The sequence below is a fragment of the Amblyomma mixtum genome, chromosome 5, assembly GCF_055824585.1.
Source record: "Amblyomma mixtum isolate Tamu chromosome 5, ASM5582458v1, whole genome shotgun sequence".
NCBI classification, from domain to species: domain Eukaryota; kingdom Metazoa; phylum Arthropoda; class Arachnida; order Ixodida; family Ixodidae; genus Amblyomma; species Amblyomma mixtum.
This window is the reverse complement of record NC_143016.1, coordinates 164,007,594-164,022,789: the sequence shown is the minus strand read 5'-3', so window position 1 is coordinate 164,022,789 and position 15,196 is coordinate 164,007,594. Positions and strand designations below refer to the sequence as shown.

Below are 15,196 nucleotides of genomic sequence, written 5' to 3'. Positions count from 1 at the left end.
TGTGCCGGGCAGACCACCGTTGTGCCTACGCTGTCGGAGTACGGGGCACATCCGTAAGGAATGCCGAGTCCCGCGTTGCGGAACCTGCCGACGGTTCGGCCATGAAGACGGACAGTGTGCTCGCACTTACGCGAGCATTACCGGCCCCGGTACAGGAGTAGACAAGTCTGAGTTGCTGATGGACGAGGCTGATGCGGAAGATGCAGCCCGTGCAGACGGGCAACCAGCAGCGAGGGAAGGGCCGTCGCTTACGGTTTTGACGAAGCAGAAGGCGTCGTCAAGTGAGGTACCGGCGAGTGTAGTACAAGTTCAGAGTGCCTTTCAACAGGGTGGCGATGGCGCGCCGAAGAGCGCGCCAGAAGCCGCGGCCGAAGCTCTGGACAGCGCTGAACCTGCCAACACCGAAGGCATGGACTTCACTGAGGAGGCTGGCACCCTAACGGCTGGAAAACGCTCCCGCGAGGAAAGCGCCGGCGAAAAGACGCATCTTGATGGTGGCAGCGACGAACCGCCGTCGAAGGCCCCGGGAATCCGGCGTCCGATGTTCAAGCCGCGGCCGAACGTCATGGCCGAGACAAGGCAGGCGGGGAAACCGCCTCCGTAGTTCTGCAATGTGCATTTGTGCTGTTTTTTTTCTTGCTTTACTTTTTTTTCCTTGTTGTCTTTTTTTTTGGTGGGGAGTGGTACCCATCAGACTGTGTGCACGGATCTGGATCTGCTGGCGAAGGAATTACCCATGGGTTCCCGACGCCTGCACGCGGATATCTGGAAAGGCGACACCGTACATGCACAGTGAGTTTAAGAAGACTGCTCGGCTGACTATGAGGGGTACTGTGGGACTCAAGTCTCCTTTTCATGGGGCATGGCGATGAAACTAGACACAGCTTTACATGTAGCAACTTTGAATGTGAGAGGCCTTGGTGCACGACGGCGTCAGTGCCAGCTTAACCGCCTGCTTGCTGAAAACGCGCTTGACATAGTTGCAGTCCAAGAGACTAAGATCGAAAGTGAGGAATCCACTGATCGCATGGTGTCCACCTTTCGTGCAGCCTTTAACGTTTGTGTTTGCCATTCCGTTGGCACCTCGGGTGGGTGCGTATTATTTGTCCGAAATAATTTAGGCATCACTGTCGAGTCGGTTTTTTCTTGCCCTAGTGGACGGCTTATTGTTGTTGATTTTTCTTTTTCCAATTTATGTTGGCGCATTATATGTGTGTATGCTCCAAATGTTGAATCTGAGCGTTTTGATCTCTTTACCCGTTTGGAGCCCTACCTTGTTTGCGACCGAGTGTTGTTGCTGTTGGGAGATTTTAATTGTGTGTGTGCCGCTAATGATCGAGTGAAGGGTACGCCTGTGCGTGACAAGAGTGCTCAATTGCTTCAATCTCTGGCTTATGACAATAGCTTAGAGGATATTGGCAGTATATTTACCGAAGGGAATCAACCTCAGTTCACTCATTTTCAGCGTAATAGTCATGCCAGGTTGGATAGAATTTATGCATCCATTGATCTCGTGTCTCTTTGCACGAGTTGCAAAGTTATACCTGTAGCTTTTAGTGATCATTGCCTAGTGATCGCAAGTTTCGGCATAAAGCAAAGAAAAACAAAATTTAACTGGAATCTCTGGAAATTTAATGTAAAGCTTTTAGAGGACGAGGAATTCGTAACTGATATTGCGGATGAAATGCAGAAGCTGCTTGAGGAGCGACCCAGCGTTGTTGCGGTTCAGTGGGAAGATTTCAAGGAGTGGATAAAAAGAAGGGCCATTGAAAAAAGTTGCTTGAAGCGATACGAAGAAAAACAGGAAGAAAAAGCAGCTCGCGAGCAACTGCAATTTTTAATAGGCATGGAAAGCTCCGAGCCTGGGAAGTTTTCTAAGGACCTAAGGGAGGTGAAAAGCCTGCTCGAACGCTTAGACACTGAAAGGTATAAAGCTGCCGTTATACGCGCAAGGACACAGAAACTGTGGGCTGGTGAAACGCCGACGAAGCGAGCTTTGTGTGACGAAAAGCGTTATGCTTGCCAAAACGAAATCAGGCAGATAAGGAACGGAGATGAAGTCACGAATGACGCTTTTACAATCAAGCAGCTATTTGAAGAGCAGTACATTGAGCTTCTTGGACATACGCGTGACATGAATGAGGCCTTCCTGGTTGACTTTTTGCCTCTCCTGCCGAGACTTCAGGACGAAGTGAAGGAGCGTCTTGAGCAGCCCATAACTGCAAAAGAAATAGAGACTGCAATCGAAGACCTGCAAGCGGGAAAAGCTCCAGGACCTGATGGAATAGGGGCCGAATTTTACAAAGCATTTAAGCCCACAGTCGCTCAGTTACTGCTACGAGTTCTAGATGAAGCTTACGAAAGAAAACAAGTGCCACTCTCATTCACCACGTCGTACATAGTGCTGATTCCGAAATCAGATGTCCCAGAAAAGAAATTTTTGGTGGGAAATTATCGCCCGATAAGCCTCACCAACGTGGACTATAAATTGTACATGAAGGTTTTAGCAAAGAGATTGCAGAGCATAATTACGAAATTGGTTGGGCCGCACCAGACTTGCGGAATCAAAGGTAGGAGTATCGCCACAAATGTGCACGTCGCACGGACCGTGCTGGAATGTTGCGATGTGCTCGGGGACCGCATCGCTATGATGCAGCTAGATCTGGCGAAAGCCTTCGATCGCGTTTCCCATGATGTCATTTTCAGCATTTTGGAGCACGCTAATGTAGGCCGTATTATTGCAGAAGGTGTTAAGATGGCATATGCAAACTGCACCACGCGCATTATTGTTAATGGTGACCTCACAGACAGGATAGCAGTTCATTCGTCAGTAAGGCAGGGATGCCCGCTATCGCCTCTGCTGTTTGCGGCCTACTTGGAGCCACTGTGCTTAGCTATCATCAGAAGTGAGAGCATCACGGGCTTTCGATTGCAGTCGACTCACGTCAAAATCCTTGCTTATGCGGACGATATTGCGGTATTCTGTTCAGACAGAGGCAGCATTACTGAGGTGATCAGCACGGTGGATAAATTCTGCAAACAAACGGGGTGTCTCATAAACTGGGACAAAAGCTCTGGCTTTTGGCATGGCGACTGGGAAGCGATGCCTGAACACTTTTCCAGGATGCGATGGTCGTCTTTGCCGACGCAATATCTCGGCGTCCCCCTAGTGCATTATCGCGATGCAAGTGAACACTGGAATGAAGATACGTCAAGGGCGAGGGAGAAAGCAGATGCCTGGAAAGGGAGGCAGTTATCAATGTTTGCGCGAGCCTCCGTCTGCAATCTTTTCCTTGTATCCAAAATATGGTATTTGATGAATGTGCTGTGCGCATCTCGGGCCAGTATTCAAAAGATGCATCGAGTGTTTGCTGTTTTTATTTGGTCGTCAAACTGGGAGAGAACCAGCCGTACCAATTTGTTTCTTTCAGTGAAAAAAGGAGGCCTCGGCCTTGTGCATTTATTTCTGCGTCAAGTTGTTTCGCGTTTTTTCTTTCTCCGAAATCAAAGGGATAATTTTCTTATGACTGTTATCCAAGTGCGGTTGCAGAGACTTCTTCCTGAATTTGTCGTCTCATCTTGTGCGAATATGTGTGGCACTGTCAATGGGTACATGCGAGAAGTTGTACTCTCTTTTAGGCTGCTCCATGTGCGATTTTCCCTTGAGTACTTATCTAAAGTGTCAAAGCAAAAGCTGTATAAGGATCTGGTGGACACCATGTTACCGACCCCAATCTACCGGTTACCTTATCGTGGAGGCCCAGGGCACGATGTATTAAAGAGAGTTAAAAATATGCCTGTGAACCCATCTACGAAATCTTTTTTCTTTAAATTGCACTCGAATACACTTCCTGTTAAAATGTGGCTGCACGAAAAGGGGATTTTTGTCCCGTGGACCACAAACTGTCTCTTATGCAAAAAACCTGAGACAGTAGAACATGTATTTCTGGACTGTTGGGACCCCGTTTTCTATTGGGATGTGCTACAACGAACAGTCAAAAAAGATTTTCCCCTGGACCCCTACGGCATCAGATTCCTGCCAATTCAGAATGAAGCAGGAGTACCGTATGATTTAATCATGCTTCTGGGCCTCCACAGTCTCTGGAGGACACGGATGCAAGTGCGACACGCGGATGTTAACGTTCGCTCGGTGCGCGAAAACTTTATTGAAAGTGTTGCGAGCTTGAGAGAAATGTACCGAGCACAAGCTGACCCACCTGAATGGATTACTGTATTTGATGAACTGGTCGCATTGAGAAGATTTTAAGCCCTGATACGTCAGCCGAATTAGGCTGATGTTTTTATCATTTGTACATTTTTGTTATCATGTCACAGACGGCAATAAAGAAAAAAAAAAGCAGTCGTGGCCGAGTGGTTAAGGCGATGGACTTGAAATCCATTGGGGTCTCCCCGCACAGGTTCGAATCCTGTCGACTGCGCGAAAGAGTGCTGCATTTTATTTTGCGTCCTCTCGCTTCATTGAATTGGAGATGACGAGCGAGAGCGCCCTCGTGTCGCAGTCGTGGCCGAGTGGTTAAGGCGATGGACTTGAAATTCATTGGGGTGTCCCCGCACAGGTTCGAATCCTGTCGACTGCGCGAAAGAGTGCTGTATTTTATTTTTCTCATCTTGCTTCATTGAATTGGAGATGACGAGCGAGAGCGCCCTCGTGTCGCAGTCGTGGCCGAGTGGTCATTCTACTTCCGGCTACCGTTCGGTGCGGACGCAGAATCATGGGCTCCAACGGAGCAGCGACAGCGGCCCTTTCCGGCCGCGGTAACAGGATTGAACACGCTGAAGATGAGTATCAGATTATTTTGCCGACTTTCCCTACAGGACGTGTTGTTCTCAACACAGTTTTTTTGCACGCTGACGTGCGAATGCGACCGTACAAGGTCGAAGGTTTCGGGGATGCTCTCGCCAACGTTGGCGCGCTCCCCGACGTGGTAGCGTTGGGGGCGTACCATATCAACCACGTCTGGGCTGTGACGTTCGACTCTGCGGATGGTGCTAAGAAATTGGCTGCGCTGAAGGAGCTGAAGGTGAAAGAACGCCGCTGTCTGATCATCGACCCCGAGGACCACCAGCTCAAGTTGCGGCTCCACTGGTTGCTGCACGGCGTACCCGATGAAGATGTGCGAACGGCTTTCGCGGCGTACGGAAAGGTGACGGAGGTGACGCGGGAGCGTTGGCGCGTCGAAGGCGTCAAGGAGAAGGGCTCGACAACGAGGACCATTCTTCTGAAAATGAAACCTGGTATGAAAGTGGACGACCTGCCTCATCAGGTACGAGTCGGCGGCGAAGTGGCCCTCGTCGTCGCTCCTGGACGCCCAATGCAATGCCTACGTTGTCGCGGCACAGGACACGTCCGCCGCGAGTGCAAGGTGCCCCAGTGCTCGCAATGCCGGCGGTTCGGCCACAGTGACGTCGAGTGCGTTCGCACGTACGCGACAGCTACAGGGCCTGTACCAGCGGACGAGCCGGCTGATTTGACCATGGACGTCGTTGAGGCAGAGGATGCGGCGAAAGGCACTGAGTCAGCCGAAAAGGGCCAGCCAGTGACGGCCTCTTCAATACCTGGCAGCGGTGACGCCAAGGGCAACGACGCAACCAGAGAGGCGGAGGGCGCCGAGCCGTCAAGGAGCGCGGATAACCCAGACAAGGGCGGCGCACACACTGCTAGCGTCACCGCAGCAGCTAAGCGACCCCACGACCAGACTGGCGGCGATGGATACAAGGTGACAGCAACCAGCGTCGAGGAGCCGCCTGCGAAAACGGCCCAAGGGCGGCGGCCCAGTTTCAAGCCGCGGCCTAATGTCTCGTCGGAAAAGCGGGTCGACGACAAGGGGCCTGTGCAGCAGAGCCAGGCTCTTGCACCGGATGGTTCTGGTGGCGGCGACGGCGTCTAGCTGCGTGCTAGACGTGGGCGGTAAGCACCGATCTCTCGGTCTCTTCACTACCTATAAAAATGGCTACTGCGCTTACGCTCACGGTGGGTACGCTCAATGTGAGGGGTCTAGCCGGTAAAAAGAAGCAGAGCCAAGTTCACCGCCTCCTAACAGACCGTGGGATTGATGTTCTTGCTATCCAAGAAACAAAAAGTGGAAGGGGACGAAGAGACCGGGATTTTGTTGCAGCGTTTCACGGCCAGATATTACGCAGTCGTTAGCCACGGAAATGGCACATCGGCCGGATGTATTATTTTTGTTAAAAAACTGCCGAATCTTGAGGTGCAGGCGCATTTTTCATGTCCATCGGGTCGATGTGTAGTGGCGGACTTTCGTTAGCGAGTGTTGAATGGCGATTCATTTGCATTTATGCGCCCAATGTACTGGAGGATCAAGTTGTGTTTTTTTGAAAGCATCCAGCAATATCTAAGCACTGAAAAACAGGTAGTTCTACTGGGTGATTTTAACTGCGTTTTGAATGCTGCTGATAAAACCAGCACACGTTCCCACCGGGATGGAAGCACCGAAGTTTTGTGTCGATTAACTGTTCTTTTTGCCTTGGAGGACGTGGCTGAATGTGTGGAAGGTACGCGCAATGTTATGTTCACGCATTTTCAACGCAGTAGTCATGCTCGTCTCGATAGAGTGTATGTATCTTTAGATCTGGTGTCAAAACGCCATAGTTATGATGTTGTGCCCGTGATTTTCTCAGATCACTGCATGGTGCAGTGCAATATAGGAGTTAAAAGACGATCTAGTGTATTTCAGTGGGACTTCTGGAAATTAAATAACCAGCTTTTACCGGACAAAACATTCACTGAGATGGTAAAAGAAGAAGTAAATAAAGTAACGCGCGACGGCATACACTTATGGGGGATGCAATGGGAAATTTGCAAACAACAAATTAAAATAAAAGCCATCGACAGAACTAGCTGTATAAAATACCAAGAAAAGTTACACGAAGCACAATTAAAGTCCCTGCTTGACAAGTTATTTGCTGAGGAGTGCAAATCACCGGGTATGTTATTAGACGATATCAAAAAAATCAAGCAAAAGATAGAAGTGATCGAAGAAGACCGCTATCGAGGGGCGCTTGTACGCGGGAGAGCCGAAGAATTTGCTACTTGTGAGACGCCCACAAAATGAGCACTGGGAATAGAAAGAGCGCGCGCACGGCGAAATCACGTAGCAGAAATTGAGAGGGGAGGCCAAACGGTGAATGTGAACGACGGTATCGCGCAAGGCTTTTTTGATCATTATCAAATGCTTTTTGCCCAGCATCGAGTAGATGTGGCACGGTTCAAAGAAGATTTTTTGGAGGCTATGCCTCGTGTAGACGATGAAGACAAACAAAGATTGGAGCGAGCGATTAGTGAAGCCGAAGTAGAACTGGCCATAGATAAATGGAACGCGGGAAAGTCGCCGGGACCTGACGGGCTAAGCGCGGCGTAACGATTTAGCACCAATACTAACCGCTGTGTTCAATGAAGCTTATGAATTAGATTCACTTCCCGCATCGCACGCGTCATCTCACACCGTACTTATTCCGAAAACCGAGCAGGTAGAAAAATTAAGACAGGTGTCCTCTTACAGGCCGATCGCTTTGACAAATGTGGATTATAAGATATACATGAAGGTTATAGCGGCCAGGTTACAAACCGTAATACGGGTATTAGTTGGCTCACACCAAACATGCGGGATAAAAGGGCGTTCCATTGTTAATAACATCCACAAAGCAAAGTGCGTGCTGGAGTGCTGTGATGCCACGCATGACCGTGTGGCAGTCCTCCAGCTCGACCTCGAGAAAGCGTTTGATTGTGTTTCCCATGAACTTTTGTTTTGTGTTCTAGACCATATTAATGTCGGGTCCGTAATTAGTGAGGGAGTTGCCATGGCGTACCGTAACTGCAGTACAAGGTTAATTGTAAATAAGAAGCTGGGGGCCCCCATAAGCGTACAACGTTCGGTGCGCCAAGGCTGCCCCATCAGCCCCCTGTTGTTTTGTATATACATTGAAGCACTGTGTTCAAGAATTATTGAAAACGATTCAATTCATGGTTTCCGAGTGCAGGCAGCGGAAGTGAAGTTGCTTGCATACGCAGACGACATCGCTGTGTTTTGTTCCGATCAGAGGAGTATAACTCATACGGTCGACGTTGCAAAACGCTTTAGTGCAGTTACTGGAAGCTTGGTGAACTGGCAGAAGTGTCTTGGATTCAGGCACGGAGAGTGGCCATCAACTCCAGAAGCTTTCGCCAATGGCTCATGGGTGACAGCACCCGTTAAGTACCTGGGCGTTCCGCTGGAACTTTATCAAGATTCTGAGCCTTATTGGCGAGAGCAAGTGAAAGAAACGTGAGAAAGGCAGCAACATGGAAAAGCGCCCATTTGTCTATATTTTCGAGAGCAACAGTTTGCAATCTTTTTCTGATAAGTAAGCTGTGGTATGCAATGCAAGTGTTGCACTGTTCTCGGTTGAATGTGCAAAAGCTTCATCGTGTGTTCGCAGTTTTTATTTGGGCATCAAGTTGGGAGAGGTGTAGTCGGACGAATCTCTTCCTGAGCGTCAAAGTAGGCGGACTTGGACTCGGGCATTTGTTTTTGCGCCAAGTGGTAAATAGGTTCTTTTTTTTCCGGGATATTAAAGATCCCTTTCTTCGCACCATGTGCCAAGTAAGGCTCGGGTGCGCTTTGCCGGAGTTCGTTGTCTCAACACAACAAATGACTGGACGAACTTCAGGGTTTTTCAGAGAGATTGTCCTCAGTGTTCGATTTCTCACCGCCCGTTTTTCATTAGAATTTTTAAGCAATGTTAAGAGGAAAACGTTGTACAAGAGGCTATGTGAAACTGTTTTCGCAGAACCTATGTACAGAGCCTTATACACTGGAGGCCCAGGCAGCGATGTCCTTAAACGAGTTAAAAATATGCATTTGCTGTCAGGGATAAAAACTTTTTTTTCAAGCTGCACACGGGCACTTTGAGTGTGAAATCATTTCAACAGGCTAAGGGGCTTTTTCTTCCATGAGGATCACTTTGTCTAATATGCAATCAACCAGAAACCATAGATCACGTTTTTCTTCATTGTTGGGAGGGAGTTTATTTCTGGGACGTCCTGCAAAGGACCTTAAAGAAAGAATTACCGCTGCACCCTCAAGGAATCAGGTTTCTGCCTACAGAGAACGAAGGTGGCTTACCAGAAGATCTTATCATGCTTTTGGGCCTTCATAGTATATGGCGCTCTCGAACGGCGGGGTACCACTGTGACCCGGACGCGAGGCCGGCTCGAATGTATTTCCGGAAAAACATCCACAAGTTTTGTGAGATACTGCAAACAAGATCATGTGTTCCTGAGTGGTTGTCAAAGTTAGAACCTTTGACGCATCTCAGAGAATTTTAACCTGACAACGCCTATCCGAAGTGGGTTTTAGGCTACTATTGTACCAGATTTTGTGATTGTTTTTGGTGAATGTTCTTTGTTTGACCTCTGTCGAAGTCCGGCAATAAAGAAAAAAAAAAAGTCGTGGCCGAGTGGTTAAGGCGATCGACTAGAAATCCATTGGGGTCTCCCCGCACAGGTTCGAATCCTGTCGACTGCGGCAAAGGGTCTTTTTATTTATTTTGCCCCTTCCTAGATTGTTAAATAGAACATGCTCAATACGTGCACGCTATCCAGCAGTCGTGGCCGAGTGGTTAAGGCGATGGACTAGAAATCCATTGGGGTCTCCCCGCACAGGTTCGAATCCTGTCGACTGCGCTAAAGAATCTTTTTATTTATTTTGCCCCTTCGTGCACTGCCAGAGAGGGGTTGCTCAGTGAGTGCGCCATAGGCGGCAGTCGTGGCCGAGTGATTCTACTTCCGGCTACCGTTCGGTGCGGACGCTGATGACTCCGGCGGAGCGGCGATAGCGGCCCTGGCTGGCCGCGGAAACAGGATCACCGATAGCGATGACGGCGATTATCAGCTTATACTGCCCCAACTGCCAACAGGAAGCATCGTTAGGAACACCCTGTTTTTGCATGGCGACGTGCGAGCGCGACCCTAGAGGGTTGAAGATTTAAGAGACGCTCTCCCTCCGACTGGTTTGCTGCCGGACGTGGTGGCCCTGGGAGCCTACCAGGTAAATCACGAGTGGGCAGTCACCCTTAATGGCGCGGAGGCTACAAAGCTGCTGCTGGGTTTTAGGGAAATAAACGTGAAGAAGCGTCACTGCGTCATCATCGACCCACAGGATCAGCAGGTGAGGCTGAGGCTTCACTGGCTGTTGCACGGTGTGGCTGACGAAGACGTGAGGACCGCAGTAGTGGCGTTTGGGACCGTCATGGACGTTAGTAGAGAGCGGTGGCGTGTGCAAGGTGTGAGCGACAAGGGTTCCACGACGAGGACCGTCGTTCTGAAGCTAAAGAGGGGCATGGCAGTTGAAGACTTGCCGCATCAAATACGGGTTGGAGGAGAGTTAGCCTTAATCGTCGCACCCGGTCGTCCGATGCAGTGCTTGCGCTGTCACGGCACTGGCCACGTCAGGAGAGAGTGCAAGGTGCCGCGCTGCTCGAGCTGCAGGCGTTTCGGACACGAGGACTCCCAGTGCATTCGCACGTATGCCTCGGCAATGGGACCGAGTGCAAGGGAGGAAGCCGAGCACTTAATGGACGCGACCGAAGCAGAGGACGCGGCGAAAGGAACGGGTGAGCCCGTGCCTATTGCAGTGGCAGAACTATCAGCCCTCGCTGGTGCACCTCAGGACACAAGTGCAGACCGTTCCAGTCAGCCGGTGGCTGGCCCACCACCGGTGCAGCAGGACTTTGATAAAAGCGGAGCGAGTCGTCAAGCTCAACTGCCTCTATCGTCCAAGGGACAGGAGCACCACTCAATGGCGCGTCCGTTACAACGGTTACCGGTACGGCAACGAAACGCCCCCACGAAGTCTCCGGATACCACGACGACAAGGTGCTTGCAAGCAGCGTTGACGAGCCGCCAGTGAAAGCGGCGCAAAAACGGCGGGCTACCATCAAGCCGCGACCAAACGTCAACGTGGACAGGAAGCCTGCCGACAAGCCTTCCCCATCGAAAAGCGACAGCAGCCAACTAGACGGCCCCGGAGGCGTCTAGCGGTAGGCTAGATGCTAAAGGTGAGCACCATGCTCCGGGCCTCCCTCCTACTGCAAACCTAAATGGCTCCTGAACCGTCTGTATGTGTAGCTGCTTTAAATGTCAGAGGATTAGCATACAAACGAAAACAAAGTCAATTGTGTCGGCTAGTAACAGAAAACGACATTGACATTCTAGCTGTTCAGGAGACAAAAGGCGAGGGAGAGGGGGAGACTGCGAGCATGGTGCTGCGTTTCACAGCGAGGTACTACGCCGTCGTTAGCCACGCTGTTGGGTTGTGAGCAGGATGTGTGCTCTTTGTGAAAAAGTTGCCCGGTCTTATTGTTTAAAGCATCATGGCATGCGCGTCTGGGAGATTAATAGTGTGTGACTTCCTTCTGTGTGAAGCGGAATATAGGGTGATTTGTGTGTATGTGCCTAATACAGTGGAGGAAAGATATAATTTTTTTGCCTATGTCAGACAGTACGTGATGCCTGAAAAACGCCTCATTATTTTGTGGGACTTTAACTGCGTGCTTAGGTCTGCCGACAAAACCAGCTGCACAGCTTTTCAAGACAGGAGTACAGATTTATTAGCTGAGGTCATTGCCGAAGCGGAATTAACAGATGTAGCTGAATGCCTGCAGAGCGCACGCGCTGTAAAGTACACTCATTTCCAGGGTGCTAGCCACTCACGCCTGGATCGCACCTACGTCTCTCTGGATGTGATCCCGAGGTGCTGTAGTTACGACGTTGTACCGATGTGTTTTACTGATCACTGCCTGGTTAAATGCTCAATAGGAACAAAGAAACAATTGAAACACTTTGTATGGGACATGTGGGAAATGAATTCTAAGCTACTTGGCGACGAACAATTCGTAGCAAAAGCATTAGAAAAAATTAACAGACTAAAACCCAACAGTAGCCTGAATCTCGGTCAGCAGTGGGAACTATGCAAGCAGAAGATTAAAGTGCCAGTGCGATTTGCTTCCACGAAAAAATGAAGGAAACCGAGCTGCGAACAACATTGCAGAAACTGATAGCAGAGGAGTGCAAAACGCCCGGTATTTTCAAAGATGACGTCAGGAATCTAAAGCAGAAACTGCAGTTGATCGAGGAAGAGCGCTATCGGGGTGCGCTGGTGCGTGCGAGAACAAATTCACTGAAAGCAGGCGAGGTGCCTACGAATCGGGCTTTAGAATTTGAAAAGACAAACGCCCGACGAAGCCACATAGCAGAGATAGAGCGGAATAACGTCGTGGTGAATGATAATGAGGGCATTTGGCGAGAGTTCTCTGAGCATTATCAGGCGCTATTTGCGTTCCATCCTGCCGACTTGAACGGGTTTAAAGAGACGTTTCTTGCCCACATGCCGAGATTGGACGATCAGATAAGAGAAATTTTGGAGCGACCAATAACTGAAGGTGAAGTGCGCCTTGCCATTGAAAACTTAAACAACGGAAAGTCGCCGGGGCCCGATGGCTTGTCCGCCTCCTTTTATAAGTTTTTCAAAGAAAAGCTGTCTGCAGTGCTCACGGATGTGTTCAATGAGGCGTACCGAATGAAAGCTCTACCACAGTCCTATAGTAAATCACACACTGTTCTTATCCCTAAGACTGATGATGAGGAAAACCTTAGACTTGTGACATATTACAGACCAATCTCTTTAACCAACGTGGACTACAAAATTTTAATGAAAGTTTTAGCGAGCAGACTCCAAACAGTGATTAAAGACCTAGTAGGATGCCACCAGGCATGTCGAATCAGTGGCAGGTCTATAGTCAGTAACATACATAAGATACGGTACGTGCTTGAATGCTGTGACATCATGAAAGCTTGTGTCGCTGTGCTGCAATTCGACCTAGAGAAGGCCTTTGACTGCGTCCCACATGTTATTTTGTTCGCTTTTCTTGATCACATTAATGTCGGCTCGATTATCAAAGAGGGAGTGGTCATGGCGTACAGGAATTGCACCACGCAGCTAATCATAAACAAGTCAATGGGGGCCCCCATTGCCGTGCATCGTTCGGTAAGCCAGGGCTGCCCCCTCAGCCCACTTTTATTTTGTCTGTACATTGAAACGCTATGCTTGGTTATCATACAGAATGATTCAATTCGTGGGTTTCAACTGCAAGCTTCTGAAGTAAAGCTCTTAGCATAGCCGACGATGTCGCCGTATGCTGCATCGACCAAGGAAGTATTACAGCAACGGTTGAAGTAGTGAAGTGTTTTCGGGATCTCACGGGCAGTTTAATTAGCTGGGGTAAATGCCTGGGATTCTGGCATAGAGAATGGCCGACAACCCCAGACACATTCGCTGGCGTGACGTGGGTGAACACCCCAGCGAAGTACCTGGGTGTCCCATTGGAATTCTACAAAAACAATGACGACCTCTGGCTGAGCCAGCTGCAGGAAACGCGAGAAAAAGCAGACAGGTGGAAGGGGGTTCCTATATCGTTCTTCGCCAGGGCCACGGTGTGTAACCTTTTTTTTTTGTAAGTAAGCTATGGTATCTGATGCAAGTACTGCACTGCTCGCGGCTGAATGTGCATTAGCTGCACAGAGTGTTCGCCACCTTTATATGGGCATCACAATGGGAAAAGTGTAGTCGAACGAATTTGTTCAGAAGGGTGAAGGATGTTGGTCTCAGCCTGTCGCATCTCTATGTGCGACAACTTGTAAATAGGTTTGTTTTTTCGTGACACAAGCGATCCTTTTTTGCGCACAGTGTGCATGTGCGCTGCCTAGTTTTGTTGTTGGCACAAATGGGATGCCCGGACCCATTTCAGGTTTCTTCAAGGAGGCAGTAACTAGTGTACGATTTTTGTCGACGCGTTCTTCAAATGGTTATCTTCTTTCAGTGAAAAGAACAACACTGTACAAAGGTGTATGTGACAGCATTTTCCCAGAACCATTGTACAGAGCCTTGCATAGTGGACAGCCCGGAGAGGATGTTTTAAAAAGGGTAAAGAGAATGCAGGTGACACCTGGCATGAAGTCCTTTTTCTTCAAGCTACATACGGAAACACTGCCAGTAAAGAAATTTCTAGAGCAATGGGGTTTTTTCTTACCGTGGACTGTATGATATGCAAACAGCCCGAAACTATAGACCATGTTTTTCTGCATTGCTGGGAAGGGGCGTACATTTGAAATGTTCTGCAGAGGACGGTCAAAAAAGATTTCCCACTGGACCCTCACGGCATTAGATACCTAGCAGTAAATAATGAAGACGGGTTTCCATTTGACCTCATAATGCTGGCTGGCCTCCACTCTGTATGGCGTTATCGCATGGCCGGTTTCCATGGTGATCCGGACGCGAGGCCCCCACGGATGTATTTTCGCGAGAGTATATCCAGATTTGTCGAAGTTCAGTAATCGCTTAGCGTGTACCACAGTGGTTGCCGAGAGTAGAAGCCTTGACAGTGCTGAAGGAATTTTAATGCGACAATGTCAGTGCAAAGCTGACTGCTACTGCATCTTTTGTTTCTCTCTGTTTTTGTTTTAGTGTATCGTCCTGTACTAGTGCTCACTGTCGGAGACCGGCAATAAAGAAAAAAGAAGTCGTGGCCGAGTGGTTAAGGCGATGGTCTTGAAATCCATTGGGGTGTTCCCTCATAGGTTCGAATCCTGTCGACTGCGCGAAAGGGTATGGGATGGAGTACTCGGGCTTGGACATTTATTTGCGAAGCAATTGGTCAATAGATACTTGTTTTTGCGCGATGTGAATGATCTTTTTCTGCGCACAGTGTGCCAAGTAAGGCTCGGTAGGGCTTTGCCAGACTTTGTGATTTCAACTGAGTGTGTGACGGGTGGCATTTTTGGGTTTTTCAAGGAGATAGTTGCCAGCGTCCGATTTTTGAATGCTAGATTTTCAAAACAATATTTGAGTGATGTGAGCCGGAAAGATTTGTACAAGGATTTGTGTGACATCCTCTTTCCGGTGCCCTTGTACAGGGCCATGTACTGTGGAGGGCCGGGCTACAACGTATCGAAAAGGGTGAAGAAAATGAAGGTGCCACCGGGAGTCAAGAGTTTCTTCTTTAAGTTACACTCTGGAACTTTACCTGTGAAAACTTGTCTTGAGGCAAAACAGTTATTTCTTCCATGGGGGTCGCATTGTCTCATATGCAAACAGCCGGAGACGATTGATCACGTCTTTTT

At 49.1% G+C, this 15,196-nt stretch overlaps 1 protein-coding gene, 5 non-coding genes and 1 pseudogene across 6 annotated transcripts; all 7 read left to right on the top strand.

Moving 5' to 3' along the window:
• Nucleotides 1-2,935: 2,935 nt before the first annotated feature.
• On the top strand, nucleotides 2,936-4,319 carry LOC149344402 (uncharacterized). Its single transcript, XM_089542620.1, has one exon. It carries the CDS (start codon nucleotides 3,104-3,106, stop codon nucleotides 4,265-4,267), a length of 1,164 nt encoding a protein of 387 aa, XP_089398746.1. The 5' UTR covers nucleotides 2,936-3,103; the 3' UTR covers nucleotides 4,268-4,319.
• Nucleotides 4,320-4,357: 38 nt separating this feature from the next.
• Nucleotides 4,358-4,439, top strand: TRNAS-UGA (transfer RNA serine (anticodon UGA)). Its single transcript has one exon. It is a non-coding gene; the product is annotated as a tRNA-Ser (tRNA).
• A 77-nt stretch (nucleotides 4,440-4,516) lies between these two features.
• TRNAS-UGA (transfer RNA serine (anticodon UGA)) lies at nucleotides 4,517-4,598 on the top strand. Its single transcript has one exon. It is a non-coding gene; the product is annotated as a tRNA-Ser (tRNA).
• Nucleotides 4,599-8,612: 4,014 nt separating this feature from the next.
• On the top strand, nucleotides 8,613-14,793 carry LOC149344396 (uncharacterized; annotated as a pseudogene).
• Nucleotides 9,464-9,545, top strand: TRNAS-AGA (transfer RNA serine (anticodon AGA)). The gene has a single exon. It is a non-coding gene; the product is annotated as a tRNA-Ser (tRNA).
• Nucleotides 9,622-9,703, top strand: TRNAS-AGA (transfer RNA serine (anticodon AGA)). Its single transcript has one exon. It is a non-coding gene; the product is annotated as a tRNA-Ser (tRNA).
• TRNAS-UGA (transfer RNA serine (anticodon UGA)) lies at nucleotides 14,593-14,674 on the top strand. Its single transcript has one exon. It is a non-coding gene; the product is annotated as a tRNA-Ser (tRNA).
• Nucleotides 14,794-15,196: the final 403 nt, after the last annotated feature.

What these genes read in the sequence shown, in the direction of transcription:
- LOC149344402 (XM_089542620.1), top strand. Translation starts at nt 3,104, where the DNA reads ATGCCTGAACACTTTTCCAGGATGCGATGGTCGTCTTTGCCGACGCAA.